Source organism: Pagrus major, chromosome 7 (genome assembly GCF_040436345.1).
Source record: "Pagrus major chromosome 7, Pma_NU_1.0".
NCBI classification, from domain to species: Eukaryota; Metazoa; Chordata; class Actinopteri; order Spariformes; family Sparidae; genus Pagrus; species Pagrus major.
Window position 1 is genome coordinate 19,623,851 of NC_133221.1, and position 16,762 is coordinate 19,640,612.

Genomic DNA, 16,762 nt, shown 5'->3' on the forward strand with positions numbered 1-16,762 from the left:
TTAGCCTTCCGCTTTCAATTAGATACTTTTGCGGAAAAACTCAAGACTTGCATGTTTTCTAAAGCCTTTGATGATCTTATTAGTTTTAGTATTTATAGCATTACATTTTAATCAACTGTTCTTACAAGCTTTATTTTGTTTTCTGCACATATTTTTAAAATTGGGTTGCATTATTTTATTGCACTATTGTTTCTATTCCTCTGTTGAACCACAATTTGTGCCTTTTTGCTATTAACCAATTGGCACTATTTGGTCAACTCTGGTTGTTTTTAAACCTGCAATATAAATAAACTTGATTTGATTTGCCTTAAAGGCAAAATGATGAAAAATCACATATACTAATCTAAGCAGTGGATTATGTTCCATAGTTTTGCATTCAGTGAGACCAAGAATGTTTTCTTTGTTATATTTAGGACATTTGAGCCTTTATTAGACAGCTCATAGTAGAGAGATGACAAGAAATGTGGAGAGAGAGGGTCGGGAATGACATGGACAAAGTTCACCAGGGATGTTGCAGCCCTTGACAACAGAGATTAGGAGAATAATTAACATAATAAGATCACATCGCCACAACATGATTGCACTGGGAGAAAAAGGTGTGTTTCTGACCAGTGAAAGTCAAGACACACACACGTGTTTGATGGCTCAAAACGTTCTTCACGCTGTCAGAAAAAATGTCAAAAACTTATCCTGCATGTCGTGTTTTATTTTCAAAAGACCTTAAACACAAGTGGAGCTCTGTGTCCAAGACACAATTGAAGCAGGATGTTGAGATGTCCGTGTTACTGAAGACAAAGTCAGTCAGTATCTGTTTAAAAACTGATGAAGCTCTAACACATGCAGGAGCAGTTGAGAAAGTGGCTCTTCACAAACAACCCTCCCCCTCTGTCTCTTAACGCAGACTTACGAGGACCAGCACAGCAGCGAGGAAGAGGAGGAAGAGGAGGAGGAGAGCGAGGACGGAGAGGAGGAAGATGACATCACGAGTGCTGAGTCAGAGAGCAGCGAAGACGAGGAGGGCGGCGAGCCGGAGGACCAGCAGGGGGCCAGCAGACAGCAGCAGCTGGAGTGGGACGACTCCACCCTCACCTACTAGAACACAACACACACACAGAAACACAGGCATAACAACACAAGCTCACGCACACACATCACCGACTCACACTCACTGTTCCACACACTCCCACCCCTTCAGTTTCATGTCCAAGGAGCCATGATGTAAAAAAGAAAAAAATACAAAAAAGAAAAATTCCCTTCAGCGTATATATGGTCAAGGTTTTCCTGTCGTTATCTTAGTGGTGGTACTCAGTGTAGTGTAGTCATCACCGGATTGCTGATTTTTACTGTTTATTTTTTTATTTATTTTAATTCCCAGGAAAACTTGGCCTACATTTTGTTTTGAATTGTGTGAGGAAGCCAACCCTGCACTTTCTGTTTTCTCTCAGACGTAAGGCTTTCAAATGGAGAATTTTGTTTCCCCTAATGTATATTCTTCTTTGCGTAACGCTTTTAGATTTGTTTGCCGCTAAACACGTATAGCTTTGACTTGAGTTCTCTTGACTTGTAGTCCACAGTGAAACGAAACAACGCTTTTAACAAGTAGACCGCATTTTCTTTTTTTTTCTCCTTCTTTTAGTGCATGAGGATATTTGAGAAGTCATATGTGTAGAGAAATAAATTGCTTTTTAAAGATTTTGTAAATATAAAGAAACCATGTAATTAGTCAATGTGTTAGTGAAGGCCTACTCAATGGGGTCCAATATCTAAAAACGACGCAGTATGTAATGTAGAATATTTGTGTCACAGAGGCTGTAGCATGTCGCTAAAATCTCAGCAAAAAGCTGTTCCATCATGCTTGTACAAAAATGTCTGCTTCACAAAGAGAAACCCAGGACTGTTACGCGGAGGTTTCCACAACAAAATGGTGTCCATTTTGTCTTCTTTCTTTTTTTTTCGCAAAGAAGAAAATCATTTCTGTTGCTTTCTCGTAGACAGGACTGGTCGATGGTTTCAGCTTCATACATGCTTTGCTTTGCTTGCACAGGTGGCAACGCTCTACTCCAGGCGTCAGTGTATTTCATTCCCAATAGATCTCACTGTTGTACAGAGGGGATTTTCTTTTTGTTCAGGGTAATCATACTCAGAGAAACGCTAATGTACAAATTCGAGTGGAACGGTACAAACACCAGGCCAGCAGGTACTGTAGTGCTGTCGATCTGGAAATATGGGTACTAACATTTCTGCCAGTGTGTTTGGACAAGTCGAGAGATTTCCTCAGCAGCTTTAAAAGCCTTTCGTCCGTATCACGGTCCTGCTGTGCTGACAGAGGTAGGAAGGAATCAACCCTTCAGACTACTGTGAGAGCAGATTTATGACAGACAGAGCTTTAGCGAGGCCTGGTTGAATAGTGCAGTTTCCGGCATTGTTTTGGGGGAGGGAAGTGAAATGAAAGTACTTTTTCAGGATTGCTTTGTTGCAAGTTTATTTACAGTGGCACGGCTATTTAACCTGAAATGATAAAGCATATTTTAGATGCATTTTTAAACTGGTTTCCTATTGCGAAATAAGCACCGTCTTTATTGTAGACTGCATAGTTTACCATAAGAAAACACTTTGAAAATGAATCTTCTTCTTGTTTGAATCTTAAAAATGAAATATTTTTTTGCAGTAGATCACTAGATTTTATTGTACATGGAACTATACTGTAGAGTAAGATATTTGTTTACATTTGGTAAACTTATTTTCCTTCTGGTGTTAGTATAAAGCTTATACAATTGATTGGGAAAATGTGTCCAACCTCTTATCTTCTCTCAGACACTGTTGTCCATCGCTGTTGTATATATCTTTCACAAAAACCAGACACAAAATGTACCTTCACACTTAACTATGTAGTGTTTTCTCTATCTCATGTTTTCGGGTAACATTTCCCAAACCTGCATTAACGAAAGCAGATCAGATTTTGGGGGCTTGAACAGAATGTTTCAGGATTAGGAATGTTGGAGTTTTTGCATGCGAGTCGATTTTCAGAGGCCAAAATTCAAACAACACATTCAAGGCTCTTTATGGAGACAGTTTCCAGGCTACTTTCGAGGGTTTGAGTCGCACAGTTGTGTCTCTTAGGTTCGTTTAATTTATGATTTTTTAAGAGGTCTGTGGTGGAAATGTAGTGAGAGTCTCCCCTCTATGATGACTTGGACTTTTTAAAAAAGGGAGCCAGGTCTGAGCCGGCTGAGATGGGAGTGCCTTTTTCCGATCATAGCGCAGTTTAGCAGGTCTAACAAAAACACTCATCCGTGCTCTTTTTATTTGTGGCAATTGTTTGTTTTTTATTTGTATTTGTTTAATTAACGCTAGATTTCTTACACCGCTGGGGGATTCTATTTTCTTTCAGTTTGTTGTATAAATAGTCCACCGCTAGTTTTATTAAAAGTGAGAAAACGTTTTACATAGATGTCATGTGTCCATGTTGATGTGTAGAGGAAGTAGATCCATATTGTATCTTCTATAGATATTGTACTAAATCATTGACGGAATCCACCTTTAAAAAGATGTACAGTACATTATGAAATTGCTTTGGCAGCATACATGGGTATACTGTTAATTCACCTATTTGTGTATAGTGGAAGGTAATTTTGAACTGTGTCCTATCGCCTGAGTTGTTGAGAAATGATTTTGAGGGCAGCATGAAATTCACAAGAAGCAGTTCGAAGCCTCTCGGTTTCATTATGTCAAACACTTGATGTCCACATTTCATCTACGATTTAAAAGTACAGTACCATGGGTCACTGATATGTGCACACTGACTCTTGAGTCTGGTCTCCACAGTGACTCCACCATCTCCAGTTTTCTGGGTTTAACGCTTTCTGATCAGCCCCTGAGCGAAGTGTAAGTTGGTTGAATTGAATGTCACTGCCTAACAAACTGAAACGCAGCCATACTGTAATAACACTAAGATGTAAGGGGAATTTACTTTGCATGAACCACAACTTTGTGTACGTTCCATGTGGGTTTTGTGAAAATGGAGCGAGAAAGGAGACGTGATACACTACTGATTCTCAGATTGTCATGTTTCACACGTCCGGATATTTTTTTGGGTTTTTTTTTTTTCGTTTTGTTTTTTGTTTTATTTTGAAAATTTGCTCAAAATCGAAGGTGACAATGTTTTCAGAACGGTTGAATGCTTCCTTTGTTCTTGTTGGAGCTGCTCTCACTTTTCTACCAATTGAAAAGGCAAATTGTAGTGAAGTTGATGCTTGCTCGTAACAAAATAAAGGATGATGAGATGGGGTATAACTTCTGTCTGTTCTTGTTTTTCTTCACTTGACATTAGCATAATACCGATGCTTTCAGTGTATATCCAGAGGTGGTGGCAAAAGTAAACACTTTTTTTTACTCAAGTAGACGTACAGATACTTGTGTCAAAAAAGACTGGTAAAAGAAGAAGTAAAAATAAGAAAGTACTCAGATAAGTATACAAAGGAAAACGTAACCCTCTGAAAGACATTTCTACCCACCATTTCTGTGCAAAAGCTAGCTGAACCCTCAAATCATATTAATACAAATCAAAGACTATTAAACTATTAAAATGTAGAGTCAGTAGGATTTGTCTGAGCTGTTTGTAAACACACCAGAGAGATAGTTGCCTGTTGAGTCTCATTCCCAGCCATCAATTACCAACATTTTGTAGTGTAAATCAAGTGTAAATAATCGATTTTTCACCTCGGATGCACCTTATACATGGAATAATCTGCAAAGGCCCCTTATCTCAGATCTTGTTTAATTTGATTGTAAATGCCTTTACTTCTACATCTTGACACCAGCATAAATGAAGATACATCCTTGTGGTTTTTAGAGGTAAAATAAATGTCCTGAGCAGACGCAGAGTCTGAGGAACACGCCCTGGGTAGTGCTACTGAAAGGGGTTTATTCTTGAGCATTAGTTCCCTCTGGTGGTGAAAATAAAATCATCTTAAAGCCCAAAAGGAAAGCTAAATGTCAGGTTTAAAAAAAGGTAAAACAAATCAGACGAATAAATAAAAGAAACACCATTGATTTATTTTTTCAATCACAATCGAAAGAAACGTGGTTTTAAAGCTGAGTACAAATATGATTAATGACACAAGTTTTAACTAGTCAGACTTGAAGATGAAATGTGCTGCAATATTGATCTTGATTACTGAAAATTTAAACCTGCATGCAGTTTGAAATGCTTGATAATTAATGAATATGTAGTGGGTGGACAAAATAATGAAAAAAACGTGCTCTCAATTGTTCGCTGAACTTACTTAAACTCTCCATTTTCACATTGTTGCTCTAGTTCTGTTAGTGTTAAAGAGGATGAAAAACATATTTTACATTCTGCCTTCCAGTACAAAGCAGGCTCTGCAGCGAGGACGTCATGAACAGCAGCTCAGGCTGCATCTGGCACTGTAGAGTGACCTCGTGCTCTACTGTTAATCAAACTGAATCGCTCTCAGGAGACGGCTGCAGAAACCATCACAAGACCCTCCGCAATGTTTACCAGATGGCATCTAATCCATGCAGTGGATTTCTAATCACATTGTTGGCAAACCGGTCGAAGACTCGTCTGATCATATTTTTTCAGTGCAGATTGGTGCTCGTTTCACCTCGTTATGCATCTTAATGCTAGATTTACACTGGGTAAATGCAGTCAGCTTATAAATATGAGCTGTAGCTAATAAAGCGTACATTTTTTTTATACAGATTTGAATATGAAGTAGAAGCTGTTGGTTGTGTTCAGTATTCTGACACATTTCTCTTTCTGTCAGCTGTGACTTGTTCCTGCTGTCACTCTTTCTCAATATCATATTTTGCCTGTGTTATCAGTTAATTTGTGTAATTCAACAGCTATAAACCCTTCGTGGCTGACATACCGATGATTTAGGCTGCTTTGAAAACCCACACTGAAAGAAGTAATTGTCAGATATGTTCAGCTTACAGCATGTTGCATAGTACATGCACTTATCAGCCACAATATGAAGAGGCATGTCAGTGCCAACACATATGGCCGATTTTCTAATATGATGTGGCCAACTGTTGTTCAAAACACACCCTAAGTAACTACATTTTAGATATTTTCCTCACTTTCAATTAACAATATTAAAATATCTATAAAAAAAAATTAATAAAGGCTCCAAAAAAATGATGACATGATGTTCAATGGAAGCTGTAAGCCTGTAAAGAGGCTCGGGCTGTCACAATATCAGATTTTAATTACACGATAAGTGTGGCCAAAAAAATTCACAATAATTATATTATTGTGATATCTACAAGTTTATCTTTAACTTTGTTTGCTGTCTTTTGTCTCTTTTTTTAGCAGATAAATTACCCTCAAAATACAAGTAAAGGGAAGTGGAGAGTCTGTAACCATAACTTGTAAAAAAGTGAACTAACATTAACATAGTATTTAAATTTTTAATATCACGATTATCGTGAATGTCGCGATATTGTGACACCCCTAATGGAGGCATTGCATTGTCACGAGATGATCAATGTTTTTCATTTCCCCTGTTGGTTCTTTTAATGTTTTGGCAGATCGGTGTATGATCTATGCATACTGCATATAACGTGTGCAAGTGTTGTCATTTTTCAAAACAGTTTCAATAGTCATTTACTGCAACATCGATACACAGTTACCAGCTGCACTTTCTAGCTCTCTCTTCTCTCGGACAGCAAGTTGACACACATTAAAGATCTGATCTAAAGAGGGAAAACTGAGATTTAATGTTAACTACAGAAATGTTTCCGCGTGGTATCAAATATCCATATTTTCAAGGTATTGTATCAGAGAAAGAAATTCCAGTATCCTAACAACACTAATGCATGCATTCTCTATACAAATTGTAGTGTAATTTAGTCACTTAAAAGTTCTTTTTCGGGTGGTAGATCTGTTATTTTGTCCAAATTCCTGTAAACACTTTGGTTAAAGTAAAAGTTACAGCTCTAATGTTTGCAGCATTCGTACAGGAAAACAACATTTTAAAAACATTCATGATGAATAATCAGGTTTTAAGACGGATAGATACGGCAATCCAACAAAATCACAACAGAATATTTCTCTTGAACTGCCCTGACTATCCTTCACATTCATGTACATATCTTCATATTTAACAAATCACATGCTCGTACCTATTAATACAACTTTACACCAAACTGGACACATAAAACACATTTACAAAAGTTGCCAGGTATAAAACAATACTGTTAAAAAGTGTAAGCATCTACAGCAGCACCTATAAGTGCGTTGATTATTTACAAAATCAACAATCAATTGGCACAAAGACGGAGATAAAATCAGCATTTTGCAGAATCACTATGCCTTGGTTTTCACGCCAGAGCTAGCTAACGCCAGAATTTTGTCTTCGGAGCCTGAAAGAGAAGGCAAAGCAAGATAAATACAAATGTTTATATGTTAACTTGTATGATTAAACATTTCACTGAAACTTTATTCTCACCTAAGTTTGCAGTCACTTTTTCAAACTGGCTCAGAGTTGCTGTAGCATTTTCAGTGAGGAAAGTCTCATCCTCCGAAGTGAGCTGTCAGACCAGCCAGAAACAAAGATAGTGCATTGTTAATTCAAGCTTTGATCAGACAATTATAATGCGTTTGAAATGTTACAGCTCCTTCTGAAGTGAGATTTAGGCCTGCTGTAGCATCTGGTCTGTCAGCCTAGTGACAGCTACATGACTAAAATAAGTCAGACGATGTGGATTCATGAGCACAAGCCTCTGAATCATCCATGAATCTGTGGAGAAAAAGAACATCACATCTCTGCAGTGAGCGTTCCTCACCTTCTCTCCAAGTTTTCTCAAGGCTGTGAGGATTTCCATTTTCTGCTGCGTGTACACATCCCGTGACAGTTTCCCCACCATGACATCTCGGTCCATCTGCGCAGAATGTCGCACACTAGTTGGATAATTTTCAGGCCAAGCAACACACAGATACCAACACTATGGAGTGACTAAGCAGCTGCATCAAATATACACTCTACAACTGTCTGTGTAGTGCAAACCTCTGCCAGTCTGGTTCTCAGCTGTCCTGGCTGCTTCCTGGCAAAAAGTCGGATCACCTCTGGGGTCTTGAATGCTTGGCTGATGGCAGCCTGGATCGCCTGAAGAAGACACACATATTGGAATTTAAGTAATGTTTTGAAAACCATTGCTCATACTGGATTAATTTACACAAATTGCATTATCCATCCAATGATTGTTCGTACCAGCTGCATTCCACTGAGTTCATCTACAAGTGTCATGTCTCCCGTCATGATCTTGTTCAGGGAGTCATTGAATTCACTCAACTGTTCCAAGGTTTCCTTTTTTGTCTCCTCGTACTCCTCCTCATCCAGCTCTTCTCTGGAATAAACAAATAAAGGATGAGAACCTGCCAGGAAAATATATAGAAATTAGGGGTAGACCGGTTATCTGTCCTGGCCGATTACCAGGGCCAATATTCAGCATTTTCTTATTATCGTCATCTGTGATTTTTCTGTCAGATTACTGATAAAATAAACTAACTAAATGTGCTACTGTGGCTCCGATGCGGCATCTGCTCACACATTGTTCCGCCCACATTAATATCTGATTGATCACACGTCACAACTAATAGCCTATAAACACTAACATAATGCGAATCTGCAAAGTAACTAGACACTAAATTGATCAAATAAATGTAGTGGAGAGGGAGTATAAAGTAGCAGAAAATTTAACCACTGAAGTAAAGTACCTCAAAATTGTACTTGGGTGAATTGTACTTTATTTTATAAGAGTTTAATTTTTACTGCAAATGAATATCGGTCCCAAATATCCCTTTTCAGTCTCCTTGATTTCTAATAATCGGTATTGGCCCTGAAAAAGCCATATCAGTCGACCCCTAATAGAAATATTAACTGACATAGACTAGATCATTAGGCCAGGTCATTAAGCTTAAGCAGTCATGTTTGCTCATTTGGTAAAGAGCCTCGACATCACATGGATTTAATGAATGTATCTACACTGCACCTGCATTCCTCCAGATCCTGAAGCTGCTGCATCAGTCTGTCAAGCTGCTCTTCCATGTTTTGCCTCAATTTTCCAGTCTCTGATTTCCCGCGAGAAGCCATCCTTAGTTCAAGTCGTATATTCAACCTATGAAGGACACAACACAGAATACACAATGAGAAACATGCAGCAGTATGTTGTATGCCACGAATAACAAACGTCAACCTAGCATGCTATTTAGACAACGTAGAATGGGATGGCGTTGTTGGAGCTAGCATTACAACAACACTGTAACAGTGTTCAACAGTTAGCGAGACACCAAGTTGATTGACAAACAGTGGATTAATCTATTTACTGGAGGCTCACAGTGTTATATGACTGAAAGTTGTTTAGTTAGCTAGCTAGCTTGTATGCTAAAAGAAAACATCTCACCCGGTCTCACTTTGTAAACAGTTTTAAATCAGTCGTCCGATAATTGAAATATTAACACAAGCTTGACGAATGCACATGAGAATCAACTAAGTCGTTAAATTGTGATTCGCCGAAAAATAACCACTTGTAAATATGGTTACAAAGTCTTCAGTGTTTCTCGAGGCGTTTACGGATTTGGGTATTTGTGATTGTGAACGTAGCTCGGGACTGCGGGTGCGGCTGTCTGTTTCCTGGTCGATCCTGTCCAATCAGATTCCTTCATCTTATCGCGTCAGTACCGGAAGCCGGCGCCTCATTCCAGAGCACCTGACTGTCGCTGTTTCTCCTGGTAGTACTATGAATATTTACATTACTCTCCTCTTTGGAAAAACGCCTCATTTGTTGCCTAACGTGAACATGTTTTGTGTGTGTGTGAACAACCTGTACGATAATTTCGGTGGCAAACTCGCGTTACCTGGTTACAGTGAAAGCTACCGTTAGCTGCTGTTTATGATGCAATGGTGGCGCTAACGTTGGAGTAAGCTAACACAACTTTACTTTCGATTAGTAACTCTGAACATGGTCATTCGCTCTGGTATAGCGGACACAGCTTCCCCTCAGTGTCAAAGAGGTTTTTTTCTGACATGTTAGCCACAGCTACTAACTGCAGTCTTTGTTTTCCTCTCCGTATTTGCTGCTGTAGCGCTAACACAGCCCCAGTATGAGGCATGGAGGATCACAACAAAACCAAAGTGGTCCTTCTGTCCTGCGGGTCCTTCAACCCCATCACCAACATGCACCTGAGGATGTTTGAACTGGCTCGAGATCATCTGGAGGAAACAGGTGGCGTGAAACTGGAATTAGACCCGTTGCAGTGATGTTTCTTATTGTTTTTAAAGCAACATTATGTAGGAATTGTCATTTTGTGCGATTTGGCGCCCCCACTAGTTTCTGAGTGCAAAACCACTGTCATGAATACAAATCCCAGGTCTGTAACAGTCAGTCAGACATAATGTAGGTGCCAACTACAAACACAACTCGATACATTATAACAATGTGATGTGTTGAAAACGTGTATGTTGAAGTAAACATGTATCTAACGCTGTGATCCTACCCTCTCACTGAAGTTACATTCTGAAGCTGTTAATTTAAGGTGAAAAAGTTACATAATGTTGCTTTAAAGTGGTTGGTTCACCTAAATTACCAAAACGTGTCTTTAATTTAGCTCTAGTATCTAGCCATGCACGTACTTAAAGAAATAGAAATAGAAAGATTCAGCAGCTACCTGTAAATCTGTAAACAGGCTCATTATTAGCAGCAACATGTACTTTAAAAGTAAAAGCACTCATTACGCACAGTATCAGATTATTATTACTGAAACATAAATGTGTTATTCTAAGGCCAGTACAGGGTGGTGAGAGGCATCATCTCTCCGGTGGGTGATGCCTACAAGAAGAAGGGATTGATTGAGGCCGTCCACCGTCTGGAGATGGCCAGATTGGCCACAGAGTACTCAGACTGGATCACAGTAGATTCCTGGGAGAGCTTCCAGCCAGAGTGGCTGGAGACAGCAAAAGTTGTTCGGTTAGTTACAATTCTCATTTGTTGTGAGTGGCCGTGCCTGTGCTTGCTACAGCCAAGGCCAGTAGTGTGTTTTGTCTTCAGTTGATATAACAGGTTTATGGAAATCTGCCAAGGACTCGAAGAGACTACCTGTCAGTTCTGTATCAGATTTTCCTTGCTCGCTGTTTTCTGTTTTCCTCTAATTCTTCCCTAGTGACTACACCTCAGGCCACCCATTCGTCAACTCTCTTGACATAACTGCAGAAAGAAGTAATGACTGTTGAAGTAATGATTTACAAGCAGCCCCTCCAGCAGTTTAAGATTTGACAAATGATTGTGTCCTACAGATGCTAGCAAAACTCTTGTGTCATGTCAACTGTGCTGTTCACACATACGGTGCATTAATACCCTCGCAGTTATACTCAGGATCATAAAGTGTCACACAGGGTGTCACTTCACTCCGTATACGTCACTCTTGTAGCTTTCTATTACTCTGGAGTAGAACATTTGTATTTTACAGCAATATAAATGGAATAATCTTGCTTTAAATCCATTATCACACATGTATTAAAAATTTCAGGCTTGATATGTAACATTACTGCCTATTATGGCAGTAAATGAGCATGTCCGTGTCTTCCAGAAAAGTCTTTCTTTGCTATTTTCCTGTCACTTGATAATTTTTGAAACAGTTTTTATTAATATCTTCTGTCACTAAAAACAAATGCCAGAGCTAAAGAAAAGTTGACGGTTTCCAGTCACAATGTGGAAAGACAGTTTCATGGTTTAAAAAAGGAACTATTCAGACCAACGGACTGAGAGTATTGCTGGCAAAGACGCATGGCAGGTTTTTTTTTTACATGTGCTGGTTGAAGTAGAGAAAACCTGTTAGAATTGTGGATTTTAATTGTTTTAATCAATATCAATCTGAATCTGTAAACTTCTGAGGAAGAAAGGTATTACATGTGGAATTTAGGCTTAAAGAAATCGTTCTTAACTAAGTCACAAGGCAATCTATAGAAAACTAATAGAAAAACAAAGGAAAATATTAAGCTAACCTTAAGGTATAAAGGCACAAAGAGTAAATAAATTTTCCAGCGGAAAATATGTGACACATTTAGTGCAAAACATAATCACAAAGAAAGTTAAAGTCAAAGTGTGAAGAAGTGTGTTGGCTGGATACTGACTGATATTTTGCCACTATGACTAATGTTTCCTGTATGGGAAGCTGTGTGCACTGGGGTTATATGTAAAAGAAATCAGGTCTTTTGTTGCTCTAATAACATTGTCTATATCCATTTAGGCATCATTATGAGGACCTTCTTGCAGCAGAGCAGAACAACGATGATGTCGACACGGTCAAGTACACAAAAAAGAGACGTATAGAAGATAATTATTTTGAGGGTTCATCTCACAACAAAAGGAGAGGTGGGTCATTAACGAATACGCACAACTGTGTAACTTAAGTATTCTTCTCTCAATCAACTCCTCCCTCTTCCAATCCCTGATCTCAGACAGGCAGCAAGTCTCATCCTGCTCACTGTATTCATCATTTACTGTATTCAGCTTGACTCAGAACAGGAGACAATGGTTCGAAGGTGTGGTGTGACGGTGTGGTGTGTGACACCCCATCACACCACTTACATTAAAAACAGGTGTCAGACAGCATTATGTAAGCCTCAATGTAACAGTGACAAGAATCGTGAACGTAGCGGCCAAGTATCCTCCAACATTCTTCACACTGGTGAAGTTAAAAGTGTGGATTTCTCTTCATCTTCTCTTAATATCGCATCTGTCTTTTATTGTTTGTTCTTTTTCGTTGCCCCTTTAAAGCACTTTGTTACTTTATTAAGACAAAACACAAGGTACAGGTAGGATGTGTCATGATAAACTCTTCTCTCTTCATGTCCAGAAGTCCCTCGGCTGATGTTGCTATGTGGGGCCGATGTGCTGGAGTCCTTTGGGATCCCCAATATGTGGAAGCAGGAAGACATTACTGAGATCGTGGGCCGCTTTGGTTTGGTTTGCATCACCCGCAGCGGCAACGACCCCCACAAGTTCATCCACCAGTCAGACATGCTGTGGCAGTATCGCAAGAACATCCACGTGGTCCGCGAATGGGTGACCAATGAGATCTCAGCCACTCACGTGCGGCGGGCGCTGCGGCGAGGTCGGAGCGTCAGGTACCTGCTGCCGGAGAGCGTGGTTCATTACATACAAGAGCACAACCTCTACAGTGCTGAGAGCGAGCAGAAAAATGCAGACGTGGTGTTGGCGCCCCTTCAGAGATACACGGGCGCTTCCTCGAGCTGAGGGACGTTGCTGCTGCAGCTGCAAAAACAGAAGCTGTTGACACCAAGTGCTGTGGGTTTACTGTGAATTTAAAACAAAGTAGACCATTTATTTAAGCTTCCACCGGTGCCTACTTTACAGAATAGTCTTTTTAATTATGGGTGGGTGTTTTTCAGAAGATAAACCTGCATAGGCTTTTCTAATTGAAGTGATTTTAGAGACAGTTTCACTAAGTGTGTGTGGGGAACATACCATAGTCGGAAACAAAATAACCGAGCAGCAGTTCAACCGGCCTGGAGGTCGTCTAGATGAAATAAATCTGGCAACTAGGGATTTTTATGGTTTTGTGTGAAATAGCCAGCATACAGTGTGTGTGGTGTTGCTTGAAATATTATCAGGAACAAATTGTTTTTCTGAGCTTTACCACTATTTTACCCCACTTGCTTTAGTAAGCTCCTCTCAACTCATCACATATTTTGTACCTATAGCTTCCACACACTCCCGCTGGCAATATGCTTATAAACATGTTTACTTAGTGGTGCAGATTTGATAGTGAAGGTGTGATTTGTATTCACTTGAAACAAAATAAACAAACCTCTTTGTTTTCCACGTTGAGAGCGTTTCATTGCTGTGAGGAAGCTATTGTCTCATGGAAAAGAAACTCCTGACATCTTCAGTTAAGGATGTGCCAAATCATCACCTTTCTCATTTGATTAAAATGCTGTTTGTCTGGGGTGTTTCCTCTTATCTTTACGGTAATCACCCCTGACAGAAGATAAGGGCTGAAATAACAAATTGCAGATAACTAAAAACTCATTGTGAAAGCTGTGTGTTAAAATGACAGTATAACTGATTACATTACATCACATTAGTATCAGAGTTGGTGCCCAATCATTGACTTTAATGGATGAGTTCACCCAAAAATGGTAATTCAGTCATTATCCACTCACCAAACTGATGGAAAGTTGGGTGAAGTTTCAAAGTCCACAAAACATTTCTGGAGCCTCACAGCAAAACAGCGTTACAGCATTTACCATAACAACTGAAGTAGATAAGGAAGGTTTAATTGTTTAGTGGACTATAAAACTTCCCCAAACTTTCCATTGGCATTGTACCGAGCAGATACAATTCTCATTTTGGGGGTGAACTTATCTTTTATAATTTAATGTTGGAGTAAGCTGATGTCATCCAAACCTTAAAGGCTCACTGAGAAGTAATTGGGTTAAGGATGTTTGTTACATCACAAAGTCATACTCACGTTATGAAACATTCATTTAATGTCTGCCTCAGATGCCCATGACGCAGTTCATGTACGGTCATGGGTGGAAAAAACAGCCCCCACAAGGTTTTTCTGCAGCTGTTGACCTGCTGGCTGTGCAGATGATGTCACGAGGACTCAAACTACTTCAGTCTTTAGACGCGCTTCATCAGTCTTGTTTTCTTTCAAACTGGAGCTGCGTCAGATTCCCTCCACGCTACATGCCAGTGTAACCAACAATGTCATTATTATGTTTCCTCCACAGAGAGGTGTGTCATTTTAACATAGGTCATCCTCATCAAAACAGCAGGCGTTTGATTCCAGTTTGCTTTGAGGTTTATTCCGCAGTTGCATGAAAAATAGGACGTTTCTTTAACAGATATTGTCAACCTCAATTAACTAGAATTGCACTCAGTAGAGCGCATACCTCCGCCAAGGCCAATAGTTCCCCTTTATCCGCATCAAGTTGTACTTAACTATAGATACCAGCCACCTAAATACGGCTGTTTTTTTCATCAGGGTCCATGTATTATCCATGTTTTAACAAAAATGTCAGGGGGAAAAAAAACCCTATCTCACAATGTTAAAGCAAGTCAGACAAAAATCCTGGAACTGTCCCTTTATCCTTTAGCTGAAAAACCAACTTCCTTGGCAGGATGAAGATAGCTATTTTGGAAATCACCTTCATTTCTTAAGGATAAAGTTTAAAACAGAAAGCATTTGAGTTACTATATATTCACACTGTTTATGCAAATCTAGCAAATTAATTAACCCTAGCTTAAAAAGCATGCACGTGCAATTAATGTGCAACACCAGAGGAACATTTTTGAAGGGTTTATTTATTAGTCTGTAAACTGCAAGACCAGTCCGACCCGTCTGGCTTCCCTTCTGCGCGGCGGCACTGATCAGAGCACCTCCTCACAGGTCCTCAGGTGACAGCGAATGAAGGAAAGGCACACCCACCTTTATACCTCCTGATTTCTCACATAACAGCAGCCACTTTCCTCAACTCCTCATCAGCCCAGCAGTTTGATCATCGCATGCTTTTCACACACGCACACATTTCTCAGAAGAAAGGGGGAAAAAAAGGACGCCAAAATGCCAGCCAGCCTCTGTGGTACATGGGAAATGATCAGCAATGTCAACCTTGACGGCTACATGATCGCACTGGGTGAGTCTTTACACATGTTTTGATGTTCTCAGACGTTAATCTCTGCTGAATGATTGGGGATGTCTGCATTATATTGCTCTGATTTTAACTGTGTTCTGGAATGCATTCAAATGTAACAAGATACAGTGTTGAAAGAGTGAAAGAGTCAGTGCCACATTGGAGGAAAAGAAGCATTTTTCTGTGATTTTGTCGACTTTTTTGTCCACCAGTCAAATGTCTGGTGAATGTTCAAATCTTACCAGATTATTATTGTTTTCTTTGGCTGCTGAGTGAGGCAAATCTACCAGCCACTTGCATATTTTACCAGTATTTGGCTGCTGGCTGGTGCTAATCCTGAGCCCCGTTTCCAGGTGTCAGCCCTTGCTTGCGAAAGATCGCTCTGAAGCTGAAGCTGAAGAAGGTGATCGAGCAGCAGGGGGACCAGCTCATCATCAAAACTCTCAGCACCTTCCGAAACTACACCATCTCCTTCAGAGTGGGTCAGGAGTTTGAGGAGTTCACCAAGGGACTGGACAACAGACATCTCAAGGTGAAGATGAATGTTTGACGGCAGGGTATTGTTTGTTTAAAGGGATGATAAGCTTAATAGAACAAGTTTTGTAGATCATGATGTTTTACCTTTTGTTCAGGCCGCTAAAACTGTTCTGTGTTGTATTTCCCACGGTCTCCAATTATTTGCCATCTGTGCAGTCACTGGTGACAAGGGAGGGGAATAACCTGGTGTGTGAACAGAAGGGAGAGAAGAAGAACCGAGGCTGGGTTCACTGGATTGAAGAAGACAAGCTACATCTGGTAATTAATTAACTGTCCTTCATCTACACGATTGTACTTTTAAAATGACATTTTATTGAACATGTTAAATAAATATGTTTGTGACTTACTACCCCTCAGGAGCTGTACTGTGAAGGAGAAATCTGCAAACAGGTTTTTAAGAAGAAAGTGAACGAGTGAAGAGGAATGAAAATAGTTTTTGTGGAGAAGTTACTCTGTGAATAAAGACACCATGTGATAGATCGACCGCTCTAAACCCTGACGAACGAAACCACACTAAGTGTTTGTGGCATTTCCCTGTA

The 16,762-nt window shown here is 39.7% G+C and overlaps 4 protein-coding genes across 7 annotated transcripts in view; 3 read left to right on the top strand and 1 right to left on the bottom strand.

Moving 5' to 3' along the window:
* clstn1 (calsyntenin 1) overlaps positions 1-1,216 on the top strand; it is a 37,880-nt gene extending 36,664 nt beyond the window's left edge. Inside the window, exon 17 of the mRNA XM_073470567.1 lies at positions 902-1,216. Within this exon, the coding sequence (XP_073326668.1) occupies positions 902-1,096 (195 nt within the window). The 3' untranslated portion in view covers positions 1,097-1,216. The remainder of the gene's footprint in view (positions 1-901) is intronic.
* Positions 1,217-5,034: 3,818 nt separating this feature from the next.
* lzic (leucine zipper and CTNNBIP1 domain containing) lies at positions 5,035-9,638 on the bottom strand. Its single transcript, XM_073471116.1, has 7 exons — positions 9,430-9,638; positions 9,019-9,144; positions 8,238-8,373; positions 8,034-8,132; positions 7,813-7,908; positions 7,476-7,557; positions 5,035-7,389 (listed from the first exon to the last, which is right to left on the bottom strand). Exons 2-7 carry the CDS (start codon positions 9,117-9,119, stop codon positions 7,334-7,336), a joined length of 570 nt encoding a protein of 189 aa, XP_073327217.1. The 5' UTR covers positions 9,120-9,144; positions 9,430-9,638; the 3' UTR covers positions 5,035-7,333.
* A 46-nt stretch (positions 9,639-9,684) lies between these two features.
* nmnat1 (nicotinamide nucleotide adenylyltransferase 1) lies at positions 9,685-13,869 on the top strand. Of its 4 annotated transcripts, none has more exons than XM_073470915.1 (5): positions 9,685-9,757; positions 10,112-10,251; positions 10,809-10,992; positions 12,272-12,396; positions 12,881-13,869. In XM_073470915.1, the coding sequence occupies exons 2-5, from the start codon at positions 10,137-10,139 to the stop codon at positions 13,279-13,281; spliced, it is 825 nt and encodes a 274-aa protein (XP_073327016.1). In that variant the 5' UTR covers positions 9,685-9,757; positions 10,112-10,136; the 3' UTR covers positions 13,282-13,869. The 4 variants fall into 4 exon arrangements, with proteins under 4 accessions (XP_073327016.1, XP_073327017.1, XP_073327018.1 ...); XM_073470916.1 differs by lacking the exon at positions 9,685-9,757 and adding an exon at positions 9,758-9,946; XM_073470917.1 differs by lacking the exon at positions 9,685-9,757 and having other exon boundaries at positions 9,973-10,251; positions 12,884-13,869.
* A 1,747-nt stretch (positions 13,870-15,616) lies between these two features.
* rbp7a (retinol binding protein 7a, cellular) lies at positions 15,617-16,640 on the top strand. Its single transcript, XM_073470918.1, has 4 exons — positions 15,617-15,689; positions 16,040-16,218; positions 16,380-16,481; positions 16,581-16,640. The coding sequence occupies exons 1-4, from the start codon at positions 15,617-15,619 to the stop codon at positions 16,638-16,640; spliced, it is 414 nt and encodes a 137-aa protein (XP_073327019.1).
* The last annotated feature ends 122 nt before the right edge of the window (positions 16,641-16,762 follow it).

Bases quoted from the DNA above. Each gene is read 5' to 3' on its own strand.
- lzic (XM_073471116.1), bottom strand. From the start codon at position 9,119: ATGGCTTCTCGCGGGAAATCAGAGACTGGAAAATTGAGGCAAAACATG. The intron at 8,133-8,237 runs GTACGAACAATC...TGTCTTCTTCAG, and splicing joins AACTCAGTGGAATGCAGCTG to GCGATCCAGGCTGCCATCAG. The intron at 7,558-7,812 runs GTGAGGAACGCT...CTGGTCTGACAG, and splicing joins TGAGAAAACTTGGAGAGAAG to CTCACTTCGGAGGATGAGAC.
- rbp7a (XM_073470918.1), top strand. From the start codon at position 15,617: ATGCCAGCCAGCCTCTGTGGTACATGGGAAATGATCAGCAATGTCAAC. The intron at 15,690-16,039 runs GTGAGTCTTTAC...CCCCGTTTCCAG, and splicing joins CGGCTACATGATCGCACTGG to GTGTCAGCCCTTGCTTGCGA. The intron at 16,482-16,580 runs GTAATTAATTAA...ACTACCCCTCAG, and splicing joins AAGAAGACAAGCTACATCTG to GAGCTGTACTGTGAAGGAGA.
- nmnat1 (XM_073470915.1), top strand. From the start codon at position 10,137: ATGGAGGATCACAACAAAACCAAAGTGGTCCTTCTGTCCTGCGGGTCC. The intron at 10,993-12,271 runs GTTAGTTACAAT...ATATCCATTTAG, and splicing joins GAGACAGCAAAAGTTGTTCG to GCATCATTATGAGGACCTTC. The intron at 12,397-12,880 runs GTGGGTCATTAA...CTTCATGTCCAG, and splicing joins ATCTCACAACAAAAGGAGAG to AAGTCCCTCGGCTGATGTTG.